General features: G+C 41.3%; 1 protein-coding gene across 2 annotated transcripts in view; it reads right to left on the reverse strand.

The window, feature by feature from the left end:
* Window positions 1-11,804, reverse strand: part of Slc30a5 (solute carrier family 30 (zinc transporter), member 5) — a 37,433-nt gene extending 25,629 nt beyond the window's left edge. Inside the window, exons 1-4 of one of the 2 annotated variants that reach the window (XM_005392594.2) lie at window positions 11,395-11,804; window positions 3,839-3,961; window positions 1,655-1,721; window positions 280-365 (exon numbers count right to left, since the gene is read on the reverse strand). In XM_005392594.2, the coding sequence (XP_005392651.1) occupies window positions 280-365; window positions 1,655-1,721; window positions 3,839-3,961; window positions 11,395-11,486 (368 nt within the window). In that variant the 5' untranslated portion in view covers window positions 11,487-11,804. Of the gene's footprint in view, window positions 1-20; window positions 135-279; window positions 366-1,654; window positions 1,722-3,838; window positions 3,962-11,394 lie in introns of those variants that run through there. The other variant, XM_013518421.1, reaches the window with a different exon arrangement.
* Between the last annotated feature and the right edge of the window lie 1,392 nt (window positions 11,805-13,196).

The raw sequence follows: 13,196 nt of genomic DNA on the forward strand, positions 1-13,196 counted from the left end.
AAAAAAAAAAAGCCACTTACATTAAAAATTTTCTGAAACTTTTGGATTCTTAACTGCTAAACAGTTGTGACAGATAATAAATACATTAATGGTATTCACCACAGAATTAGTTCATAAAACTAAACAGGTTTTTTCGCTGGCTCTCTCTGTTGAGTCCCATCCAAGGCTATAGAAATAATAGAAGCATTTGTACAAGTAAGTATGTGATATAAAACATAGAGCAAAATTAATATTCACAATGAAGAAATATAAACATTCAAAATATGCTTTTTTATTTACCTTAGTGGTCCACAAAGAGTAAGGCCAAAAAACCACAAGAGTGAAATGATACACCCAGCAACTGCATGTTTAAATATTTTGATCCACTACAAATGGAAATAAAAAAAGTTTCAGTCACATATGTTTTGCTAAGTATCTCAACCTTATAACAAACGGGAAGATGATATGGTATCACAGATATTTTAAAGTGTAAATAATTAAATAGAAAAACACTAATATCCCTACTGACGAACTCTAGATTTGCAAGACAGTACTGTTTCAAACTTTTATATTCTTGTATGTTTCTAGATCTTGAAATCTTTTTCTACAGAGTATATTTTCTGTTTTCTCAGTTTCTCAGTAGTTTCTAGGAATACCTAATAGTTAGTCTTCAAACTTTTTTCCATTAGGAATTCAGTGTTCCAGTTATTTGAAAACAGAAACTTAAAGATGGGGTTTAAAATATTAATACTATTCTAAAAATACTCTTTGTCTCTAAAACAGTACCCTTAAATTTATCATCTAATGAAAAAAATCCCACTACACTACAGGTTTCTAACTCTGCACAGTGCAAACATACGGTAAGCACAAATGCTGCCCGATGAGGCACACAGTGTAAAGCGATCATGCAGAATGTGGGGTGTTTTGGGCATGAAGCTCAGAACCCAGCTGCTGATGACAATGATGATGAAAGTGATGCACCGCGCCCTTCTTATACAATAGGTACCGTTCTAAGGACTTCACATACAGACATTTGTTATCACTCACCCCTCCGCTAGAAAGTTGTTATTATCTCTAACTTATAGGTGAGCAAATTAAGGCAGAAGGGAATTAAGTAACTTGCTCAAAATAGTATTAAGACAGAGCATGAATCCATCTGACTCATGCAGCCTCACACTTAACCCTATCTGCTTCGCAGTGACATTTATACTGTACTGGGGCCACAGGCAGCCTCATATCCAATGTGTGCATCTTGCAGAATGAGAAGCCTCTACTAAAACAACAGCATATATGCTTCTACAATTTTCTGCTCTCTTCCACTTTTTAAAACATCCCATTATCTTGGCATTTTCTCTTATTTTTGTTTTTTTTTTTGAGACAGGGTCTTGCTATTGTAGTTCAGGCTGGCCTTGACACGGTGGTGATCCTCTTGTCTCAGCCTCACAAATGCTGGGATTACAGGCGTGAGGCACCATAGCTGGCCTGTGTTGCTATTTTATAATTTACTCTTGAAGCCTCAATTCAGAAAAGACAAGTAAAAAGCATGTGGACTCTGGAAATTTTCTGCTGTGCATTTAAAGAATTCCTTAAGTATTCTCAATCAACAAATAAGCATAGTATTCTGGTCCACTGAATGGGAAGCTGCTAGGAATAAATGATTCTGAGAAAAACTCACCTGGTGTTTGGTAATCGACTTCCCAGAAGAAAACGGCTTTTGAAACAAAACCATAAGAAATGCAGTCCTATAAATATTGAAACAAGTAGGATTAATATTAATCAGTATTAAATACAAGATGTGATTTTTTTTTTTTTTTTTGAGACAGGGTCTCACTACGCAGTGCAGGCTGGCCTTGAGCTCACTTTGTAGCCCAGGCTGGCCTCGAAGTCACGATGATCCTTCTGCCGCAGCCTCCTGAGTGCTGGGATTATAGACCTGTGCCACCATGCCCTGCCTAGATTTTTTGTTTTTTGGGTAGTGGGAATTAAATTCAGGACCTCATGTTTGCCAGGCAGGCACTACACCACTAAGCTAAATCACCAGCCCAAGATTGATTTTTAAGGAACTTATTTTAAACAAATATACCAGAACTTGAAAGGCATGCCATCCTCTAAAGAACTATACTGGATGAAGAACCATACTAAATGTAATAAGGTTTCCATGACAACATCTTAGGAACTCTTTTATAAATACCTTCAAAACCAGTTCACAAACCCCACAAGTAAAGGTGATTCAATTTTTCTTTTCTTTTTTTTGAGACCAGGTCTCCCTATATAGTTCAGGCTAGTCTTGAATTCACTGTGTAGCCCAGGCTGGTCTTGAACCACAGTGATCCTTCTGCCTCAGCCTCCTGAGTGCTGGGATTTCCACCACTCAATATTTTTTAATACAAAAAAAAAATACATTTTTTTTTAATACCCTGAAATACTACACAAAAACATTCCTATTTTCTTAAAATTCAGTAACAAATCTTTAACCAATACAAATGAAGGAATTACCAATTATATGTCCCTATTTTCCAGACTGCTAAAAACAGTTATATAAAAATGTATATAACTGCTTAAAATTTCCTAGTCAAGACTCTCTCCCAGAGCCAGGTGTGGTGGTGCACAGCACTTGGGAGCCTGAGGCAGAAGGATGCTGTGAGTTCAAGACCAGCCTGAAGTGCATAGCAAAACCCTATCTCAAAAAGAAAAAAGAAAAAAAAAATCCCAAATTCCTGAAATTCTACTCTCAAGAGTTTTTTTTCTTTTGAGACAGGGTCTCACTAAGCCATTCAAGCTGGCCTTGTGCTCACCTTGTAGCCCAGGCTGGTCTCAAACTCACAACAATGATCCTCCTGCCTCAGCCTCCTGAGTGCTGGGATTACGCACGTGCACCACCATGCCCGGCTCCCAAGAGTCTTTAATAGATTTTTATTAGCACAGACAGTGGTCATCATCAATCTCAAAGTCCAGAAATCTCTATTTAGGAAGAATTTCTTATTGCACATAGAATGTAAAGTTCATATGAGGACCCTGTACTATGCAGGGACTGTTCAGTGAACAGTGCCCTGCATAGTTTAGGAAATAAGGAACACCTGTGCTAAGACACAGACAACAGTTTGTGCCTCCTCAACGATTGGAAATTCTTAGGATCCTCAAAACCCTTTCAGGGAATCTGCAAAGTCAACAAGTTTTTTCTTTTTTCCTGAGCAGGTCTTGCTGAGTAGTTCCAGCTGTCCTTGAACTATGTAGCCCAGGCTGGCCTTGAAGTCACAGCAATCCTCCTGCCTCAGCTTTCTGAGTGCTAAGATTAGAAGTGTGTGCCACCATGCCAAATACTAAACATTCTTTTTATTCTTATTCTCTAAAGAGTGTACTTACTGTACAGTGGAGTTTTTCAGAAAACAGATGATATGAGATACTGCAACAGACTGCTGAAGCAGACATGAGAATCCAGTTGTCCTCTACTAAACCAGATATTGAAAGAACTCTGTACTGGGTGGTGGCGAAAGCCTGTAGTCCCAGAATTTGGGAGGCCAAGACTGGAAGACCATGAGTTCAAAGCCAGTGTGGGCTATACAGTGAGTTTAAAGCCAGCCTGCACTACATACCAAGACCTTGTCTCAGAAACAAAAAACTGTGCAAACATCTCACTAACACAAACTAAAGCAAAAGTCTATATTTCTGGCAAGTGATTAAGAGTACAACAATCCCTTTTCTCATTTGCTTCTATCCTTGGGTATTCTATTTTAAAAACTTATCAAATACATGTCAGAAGGAATTGCACAAAATAGTCTATGTGAAGTTTCCTAAACATACTGTTAAAACAGGATTTCCAAGAAATAAAAATCTTGAGAACCCCTCCCCACATACTCACCCAAATTTTAATATAAAAATGAACTGAACAATGTGAACAGTTTTTAGGAGATCATATGATTCAAAAAGTCCCACTGCTTTCAAACATTTAGTGAAACACAGTAACACAATAAACTTCGTTAATCTGAAAAATAGAAGCAGAAACAATTTTCAGTATCACTGATACCACAAGGAGCTCAGTAATCCAAGTCATTATAGAAACCATAGAAATACACATAAATAAATACAAAACAATGGTTTTAAAAATCCCAAACAACTCACCATCTGCATAACTACTGCTCACATTTTGGTATATAGACCCCTTGTTTCAGTGTGTATGTGGGTATGAACAATAATGTATAGATATAGTCTAAAAAAGGCATCAAACTGAAAATCAAAATGTTCCTTGTTAACTGAGCTGCCAGCACTACTCTGTAATTTTTTTTTATTTTGATACTGCAGATTAAACCCAGGAAGCACTGACTGAGCTACATTGTCAGCCCTTTTTATTCCGTTTTGGGACAGGGTCTTGCTAAATTGCCCAGGCTAGCCTTGAACTTGTGTCCCTCTTGTCTCAGGCTCCTGGGTAAGGGGGTTATAGGCTGTACCTATGGATGCTTGTTATCTGCTTTCTAAGTTACTCCAAACAAACAAGGAGAATGAGAAGAAGAAACTAAATTCTATCTGTGATGAAACTACAAGACCATAACATAGGAAGAAGCAAAGGAAAGGTAAATGTCTTAGATTTGCCTCTTCTCTATCTTGCTAAGTAACAGCAGTGAGGGCTGTGGTTACAGCCTGGTGATAGGACCTCCAGAGTCAGGAAAAGGCTCAGGACCTGCAAACAGCTCAGCAAGGGAGTGGCAAACTGCAGAGGAAGACCTTAGGGCAGGGAATCTTTCAAGTAATCAGATCACAGATTCAGGTTGTTCAGCTTCTCCACCCTTAAGAGTCCTGAGACTTAGCCTTGGGCTAGGTCTGGATGGCAAGGCAGAAGAAAGGATGAGGCACTCAACTAAAAACAGACTAAAAAGATGTTTTTGTACTGGCCACAGTGGTACACACCTGTGACCCCAGCTACTTGGGAGGCTGACTTCCACACCAGCCTGAGCAATTTACTGGACCCTATCTCAAAATTTAAAAAAGGCTGGGAATATGACTCAGTGGTAAAGTGTCTAACATGTGCAGCGCCCTAGGTTCAATTCCCAGTACTAATACAGACAGCAGTACCATTGGGGCTGTAAGAGCTGCTTCCCTCCACTCACCTGAACCTGAACAATGCTGAAGGGCCAACTTGTGATCCTATCCTAAGGCTTACTACATGGAGGCAGAGATAACAAAAGCAAAGGCTGCTGGGGATTTAGCTCAGCGGCCTGGCAAGCTCAAGGTCATGAGTTTGATTCCTGGTATCAGAAAAACAAACAAAGAAAAGCAAAGGCTCCCCCACCCCCACACTGCCCCGGAAAATTCCAAAATTCTAAACTAGGACACATGTGCACCAGATCTGCCTGCATGACCTGCAGCAACCTTTCTTCACTGGAGCTCACTGAAAGGTCACACATATGGACCACATCTCACACACCCAATTGTAAGAGAGTAAATTATGGTAAAGGACATGCATAGCTGACACAGCTGACATGACCTAGCACCCTGTCAATCATGTTGTCAATCATGCTCTGGAAGACTCCAATGGGAGGCGACCAAGAACTGGTGTAACAGTTTAAGCCCCTGTATCTTTTTAGTAAAGAGAAAAGAAATTTCAAAACAAAATAGGGTAACAGTGGTTAATACGTTGTGTATTATCTTTACATTTTAAATTTGTTACTCAGAATACAAGATATAGGCATTTAATTGTCCAAACAATATTAGCACAAACCTTTTCAATGAAATAAATTAGTAGTATATCTTGTGTATGTGTATATATATAATTTTGCTTTTCCCTTCTTTCTTTTCTCCTTTCCCCCCATCCCAGTTTTTCTTTCCTTCTGAATAGTTTCTTCCTATTTTACAATATCTATTGTACCTTTTGGATTTTATTTACTCTTTCAGCTTCTCACACTAGGGATACAATACAGTGTTTGTACATCTGCATCTGGTTTATTTCACTTATGAGTATGGTCTCAAGTTGCATCCATTTACCTGTAAAAGTCTCCAGTTTATCCTTCTTTATGGCTGAGTAATACTCCATTGTATAAAAAGACCACATCTTTTTTAATCCATTTCCTGGTTGATGGGCATTTGGGTTGTTTTCAAGATCTAGTTATTACAAATTGTGCTGCTATAAACATGGGTGCACATATATTACTGGAGTATGATGTTGTTAATTCTTCTGAGAAGATAACCAGAAGGGGAATAATAACTGGGTCAAATGGGACCTTCAATCCTAGTTTTTTGAGGAATTTCCACACCAATTTCCACAGTGGGTGCACCAGGCTACACTCCCAGCAACAGTGCAGAAGAGTTCCTTTTCCTCACAGCCCCTCCAGCATATGTTAATGGGTTCATCTCTTGAGGCCCCTTCATCTTAGGCCCTCAGTGCTCTGCACCACTTTCCCCTCAGATGTGAGCCCACTTGCTCTGAATGCATTACCACCTTAAAGCACTGCTTTTTGTGCCACATTCCATGTTTTGCTCATTAAGCACAAGAACCTGGGAGCCTGTCTGGACCCCACTGGTACAGGACGTGAGGAATGGCAAAGCTAGCTGGGGAAATAAGCTGGACCTGTCAAGCACAGAATCCCAGAACAGCATCAAATTAATTCCCACAACCTCAAGGAACTTCTTTCGAGCTCTCACAAGATGTGGACAGCATAAAAAGATGAGACACCATGAGGAACCCTCTATCCTGAACTCCTCACAGCGGCACTTTTATTCTTGCTTTTATCCTTTCTTCTCTTTGGTCGGCCCAAGTTCACTCTGCAGAGCTAGCTCTTCCCATACCCTTTCACCCCTCACTTTTCAAATCACCTTTTGGCACCATTTTGGTTGTCTCATCCCATTCTTGATTCGAAGTGAGAAGGGTCAGGCTACTTCTGACTGGCATGCCATTTTTAAGGAACTACACAATACCCTCACCTATGGTAACAACACCACAACAGAAAAAAAGTAGTTTCCTTTCTGAACTCTGCCTCTGTTCATTCATTTGCTCTAACAGCCCAACAACCAGACTTCACTCTCTCAGGAACAAATGCTTCTGGAAAACTACCAAATCTCTAGCAAGTACCCAGGTATGAAAGAAAAACATATGTACTAGAAAAAAATAGGACATTAACACTGAAGAGGTGAAAACACATTAGAGATTCTCCAGCCCAATTCCTCACAGTTGTAGATCAAAAAGCTGAAGTAGAGAGAACTGGGTAGGGTCAAGCCTATGTCTCTTTAGCCTGCTTTTTAAATGTTTCACACAGGAAATCAAAGTTTATGCCAAAGACTTTTGAGGGTTGTCATCTGTTCCCCATTATATAGCCATTACCCACAGGGCTATGCAGCCATTCTTCAGTACCCCTTTCTCACTGTGTGCCAGATGCCCAATGTGGCCAGTGAATCCAGAGGAAGTCTGATGAGGTAGCTTTACCTAAAGCCTTTTCGCTTCCTGATAAGAGGTGGATATGCATCTGTGTTTTTTTTTTTTGGTACCAGGAATTGAACAGAGATGTATCTGGAATTACTATCCCTGCCTTATTTTCACTTTGAAGAGAGAACTGTTATCTAAAAGGTATCTAAAATATTTTTTATCAAAAAACTGCCACATCCATTTGACAACATCTAAATACGAAAGCCAACATACTAATAATGGCAAGGGAGACCAAGAATTTATAGCTCAGATGGTATCATAGGCTCTGAACATATACAATACCAGCAACTTAATTTTTTTTTTTTAGACAGGTCTCGCTGTGTAGTTTAGGCTGGCCTTGAACTCAAGTGATCTTCCTGCCTCTGGCTCGCGAGTGCTGAGATTATAGGTGTGCACTATCATGTCCAGCTCCCTTTAACTAGGGAGGCGAAGGACATCTTCAGAGTTTGAGATATAGAACGTACATTGAGGACTACATAGGAACAACCAAGTATGGAAAGGGAAAGACACTTCAAAGGACCGAGAGCAGCGTATGCAAAATCTAAGCCCTGTACTGGAAAGGAGTCTGTCAAGACAGTATTCCATTTAAGCTCAGTTCACTAGCTGATACTCCTAATGACAGGAAGTCATTAAGGAAATGGAAAATTATATCTATATGTGTATCTCTATGTCCATCTCTCTCTTTATCTATCTGTAAAATTTGCAGTGCTAGGGATCAAACCCAGAGGCTCATGCATGTTAGGCAAGCACTCTCCCAGAGTTACACTTTCAGGGTCAAATTATACTAATATACTTGTTTTAAGAAAATGAGTAATAGGGGCTGGGGATTTAGCTCAGGGGCACAATGCCTGCCTGGCAAGCGGGAGGTCGTGAGTTCGATTCCCGGTACTGGAAAAAAAACAAAAAACAAACCAAAAAAAAAGAGTAATATATAAATTTCTAAATAATTTCCGTCTAAAATAGTAACAAAACCTAACAAATCTGGCACTTGAATAACATGATTTAGTCAGATGGAACATTAACTTTATGTAAAGTACTGACCCACTCCCCTTTCCCCTAAAATACTACTTCTTGATGATGTACTACTATTATCTGACACTTTCTCTGTTCCCTTTTTAAGTTACAAACACATACAGGTTACAAAAGCAATTCTGGAAGTTTTAAATAAAATTATTCCAAATTTTCTTCTCATAGGCAATCAATTAGTACATCCTTCCAAAACTCTTCCTTTGTATCTTCATGTATGTACGCACACAATATTTTGAATTATTCATACATTTTACAACTGTATATATTCTGATATTGCTACATAATCATTAAATTAGAAAAATCAACATTTTAGACTATTTGATATTTATTTATTTTTAAATTTTTAATAAACATTTATTGAAAGCAACTATACTTCCACTTCATGGTAACAAACAAAAACAAAACACATCAGTTAAAAGAGAATTAAAATATAAAATAGTGATAAATCTCACCACAAAATTTACAAGACCTGTAAACAGAAAACTAGAAAATATGACAGAAATTAAAAATTTTAAGGAACATTTTAAGGTGAAATACTTGAAATAACAGTTTTTTATAAAAATCCAAAAGACTTGAAATCATCAAAACAATTTTGAAAAGGACTATCTGATATTTAAATTCCTAATTAATGATATCTTTTGGGGGATAAGTGAAACACTGGCTAAGGTCAAGTATCTATATATTAATAAGCAGACATCTCCAACTCATTTTTTTTTTCTTTTCCAACTCATGTTAAGGAGGGAAAAATTAAGTTTTATTCACTGGGGAAAATCTGGGGTAGGGGAGGGGGTGGAGGAGAAAGGGAGGCTCTTACACAAGGGCAGTAGCCTTTGAGCTTGGGCCTCTCTAGATAACACAGGGTGTTCAATCTACCACCCTACCTTATTTGCCATTATTTGCCATTAAGTAGCCTCATAAAAAGCACCACCAGTCTTTTTTTTTTTTTGTGAAGGGCTAGAGAATTCTTTAGTTCTCTAAACCTGGAATTACTGCAATTTGAATTTGGGCTCATATCTGCTTCCTTTTTTTTTTTTCTTTCTTCATATCCGCTTCTTGAGCTTGCTCACAGTAGCTGCTTACGGTTCTCTGAATTAAAAAAAAAATTAGGCTGAGCGTGGTGGTGCATGCCTGTGATTTCAGCACTGAGGGAGGCTGAGGCAGGAGGACTGGTGGGAGTTCAAGGACAAGCTGGGCTATATAGTGAGTTCAGGACCAACCTGAAATACATAGCCAGACCCGTCACAAAAAAAAAAAAAAAAAAAGGCCCAATCTGAGTTGAATTAGATTCTACAATAAATTACAATAGAGGGAGAACTCTGCCAAGCATATAACACATAGAAGATGTCAAAGGATCGCTAAACATATTTACCTGTCAATAAGCTCTTGAGAAAAAACTTTAAAACTACTTATTAAAAATAATTTCAAGTTTACACAAAAGTTGCAAGAACAGTACACCCTCTACCTAGACACCCTGTTACCATACTCTCCTATCTGCTTTATTACCTTCTAAGTTCACAGAGGCTTTTATCCTCCTGCACTATTTTTTGTTTGTGTTTTGAGACAGGGTCTCACTGTGTGGTTTAGGCAGGCCTTAAATTTACCACATAGCCTAGCCTGGCCTCCAACCCAGTGATCCTCCTGCCTCAGCCTCCCCAGTACTAGGATTACAGGTGTGTGACACCACGCCAGACTCTATCACGAGAGTAACTGAAATACAGAATATCACATCCTTTATTCCTAAACCCAGTACTTATATTTCCTATGAATGTGGACATAGTCTCTATAAACCACTAGAATTATTAACAGGAAACTTAACAGTGATATTTTAATCTATGGTTCATAGTCCAATCTGTGAATTGGTCTTTATAGCATCCCGCCATCCAGACCAGAATCCCCTACTACATTTAGTCATGGGCCAATAATTTTTTGTTGTTGTTGTTGTTTTGTTTTGTTTTTTCTTCCGGTACCAGGAACCGAACTCACGGCCTTGCGCTTGCCAGGCAGGCGCTGTGCCGCTGAGCTAAATCCCCAGCCCCTCATGGGCCAATAACTAACATCTGATATATTGCTACTTACAGAATCAGTTGCTCAAAATAGCTTAGAAAATTAAATTTCTGCCACAAGAATGCAGTTGGTTGAAGTTCTGTTCTGGCATATGGAGCATTCGTTCCTTTCCACAAAAAAGTTATGTTAGGAACGCTGTTATGCAGTCGTAATGAAATTACTAAAATTATCTTTAAACTTCAAAGGAAGTTCTGAAGAACCAGAAAAGCTTAACCTTATTAAAAATGAAGGCAATGAACACCAGTTCCAACCAAACTGCTGGGGCACATTTTGCGAGCCTTTTACACGACCTCAGGACTTAGGACGGGCTAGGAAAGAACGCAAAGGACAGTATCGCTGTCCTACCTGCCCCTGATCTTTCATGGGTTAGGAGGACGAGAGGAAGGGGAAGGGAAAATGTCACTTTTTACTCTATGAATTGCTGTACTGTTTGAACTCCTTTACAAGGAGCAGACATTTCTTGACAATAAAACAAGCCCCCTCCCTCCAAAAAGTAAGAAAAGGAAAACTCGGAGACAGGGCGGGATTTTTGATAAGCTGGTTTACAACCTGTACAGCAAGCACTTGTTTGTACTTCGGTTTCCTCGCATGAGAGGTGATGGTGACCCGCCACTACTGTACGCAGGCAGGGCCGGAAAGGTTAAGCAGTCACTCCGCTACTTCGAAACAGCCCCGACACCGTTTCTAGGGAAGCGACCGGCCGGCGCTCCTACGCTGACGGTCCGCCCGGAACCCAGACCCCGCGCACAAGTTTCCGGGGCCCGGAGAGCCCGGGAACCCAGGACCCCGCAGGCAGCCCGGGGCAGGCAGGAAAGGGCGGGGGCCCAGGGCTCCGCTGGACCCGACGGAGGCCGGGAAGGTGAGTCTGAGGCCGTGCTGCGCGACCCGCCGCCGCCGCCCCGGTCCCTTACCGAGCGCTGGGTACGTCCACCGGCCCGAGGCCGCCGCCGCCGCCGCTGCCGCCGGGCCTGGCCAGCGCGTCCCCGCCGTATTTCTCCTCCATCTCGGGCTCAGGAGCCGCCGCCGCTGCCCCGGCCGCGCGGTCGCCTCATGTCGCACGCTGCGGCGGAGCCACGGACGCAGGCACGTCACTCCTCCATGGCAGCGCCCCGGCGGGTTCCCCAGGGCGGGCCGCCGCCACCGCTGTCCTCGGCTCCGGCTCACAAGTCCACGCGCGCCGGGACTAGGCCGTGGGCAGCTTCGGGGGCGCCAGCTCCCGGGAGGCCGCAGCGCTAGGGACGTCGCCAGGCCACGTCATCCAGCCCAGCAGCCCTCACGTCCCGGGGGAGTGCCCGGCCTTGCGCACGCGCACAGCGCACCACGCGGGCCTTTCTAGGCTCCTCCCCCCGCGGCTGACTACTCGAATCTCCGCCCCTTGTCAGTCTCTCCCGTAGACGCCGGGCGTGCACTTAGCTGTCTCTGCAGCGCCATCTATGGGCCGTCACGGGTACAGCGGGTTCCTATGCGTCCAGGATTAGAAACAGGCAAAGAAAATGTACCACGTGTGATTAGAGTGGAGATTCTTAATCTGGGATACGGAACATACTGGCCCCCTTGAAATTTGTGCGATAATGAATCAACATTTTCTTGATGAGGGGGTTCAAAGTTTTTAAATGTGTGCGATCCCCAATGAGATAACTGTTTTTGAATCTGTAAAGATTCTATAACAAATAGTGGGCTGGGACGATTTGGCCAATAAAAAAATGGAGAGAGGTGGCTGCTTTTATGGTTTGGATTTGATTGGGAGCTGGAGTATTGGTAGTGATGACCAGACGCAGGTGGTGGAATTGCTGATGTGAGGAGATAATATAAAACGAAGGGGATTTGGTTAAGTGTGGCTGCAAACTGTCTTACCCCCTTTTTGCAAAGTATAAAATTTCTTTACATTGATAGAATTTCTAGCTGGAAGTGGTGGCATATGCCTGTAATTCCAGCACTGGAGAGGCTGAGGTAGGAGGATCATTGCGAATTCAGCCTAGGCTACATAGTGAATTAAGGCCAGGTTGAACTACATAGCAAGACCCTGTCTCTTAAAAAAGAAAGTTGGAAACATGAGCATGTTTGTCTGTCTTTTTGGGGAAGTGTGTGTGAAATTTTATATTTTTAAAATTAGATTTTATTGGTGCATTTTAGATATACATGATGATCGCATTTATCATAGAGAATTTGTACCTGTACATGATAACTTGTTTTTTCCCCATTTCCCTACTATCCTTCAACTTCGTTTGTCTCTCTTAAATCTCAACTGTGTTCCTAATTGTGAGTTACTTAGAGACTGCCAAAAAAATGTATACACACTTCAGGAAAAGAAAAACTTGTATAACTATTTTAATACTAAGTCAGGCATAGTGTCACACACTTGTAATCCCTTCCACCAGAGGCTGAGGCAAAAAGACTGCTGTGAGTTGGAGGCCAGCCTGGGCTACAAAGTAAGTTCAAGGCCAACCTGAACGGTACAGCGAGACCCTTTCTCAAAAAGACAAAAAAATTTTAATACTAAATTTATTGAGTCATCGTGAGATTAATACAAGTACTTTTGGCATCTGCAGTTACAAGAGGGGCTCAGAGTGATGGCTATTATCATCCTGACATTGATTAGTACAGTGAACTGCTGTGTGGGTAACCTTGGTCACTGAGATTGCTGCATGTTATGGTTTGTGTCTGGATGTCCCCCTAAAGCCTCATGCAGTCATGGAGCTGGCTTTTAGAGTTT

Source organism: Chinchilla lanigera, unplaced genomic scaffold (genome assembly GCF_000276665.1).
Source record: "Chinchilla lanigera isolate Chin_1 unplaced genomic scaffold, ChiLan1.0 scaffold00045, whole genome shotgun sequence".
NCBI classification, from domain to species: domain Eukaryota; kingdom Metazoa; phylum Chordata; class Mammalia; order Rodentia; family Chinchillidae; genus Chinchilla; species Chinchilla lanigera.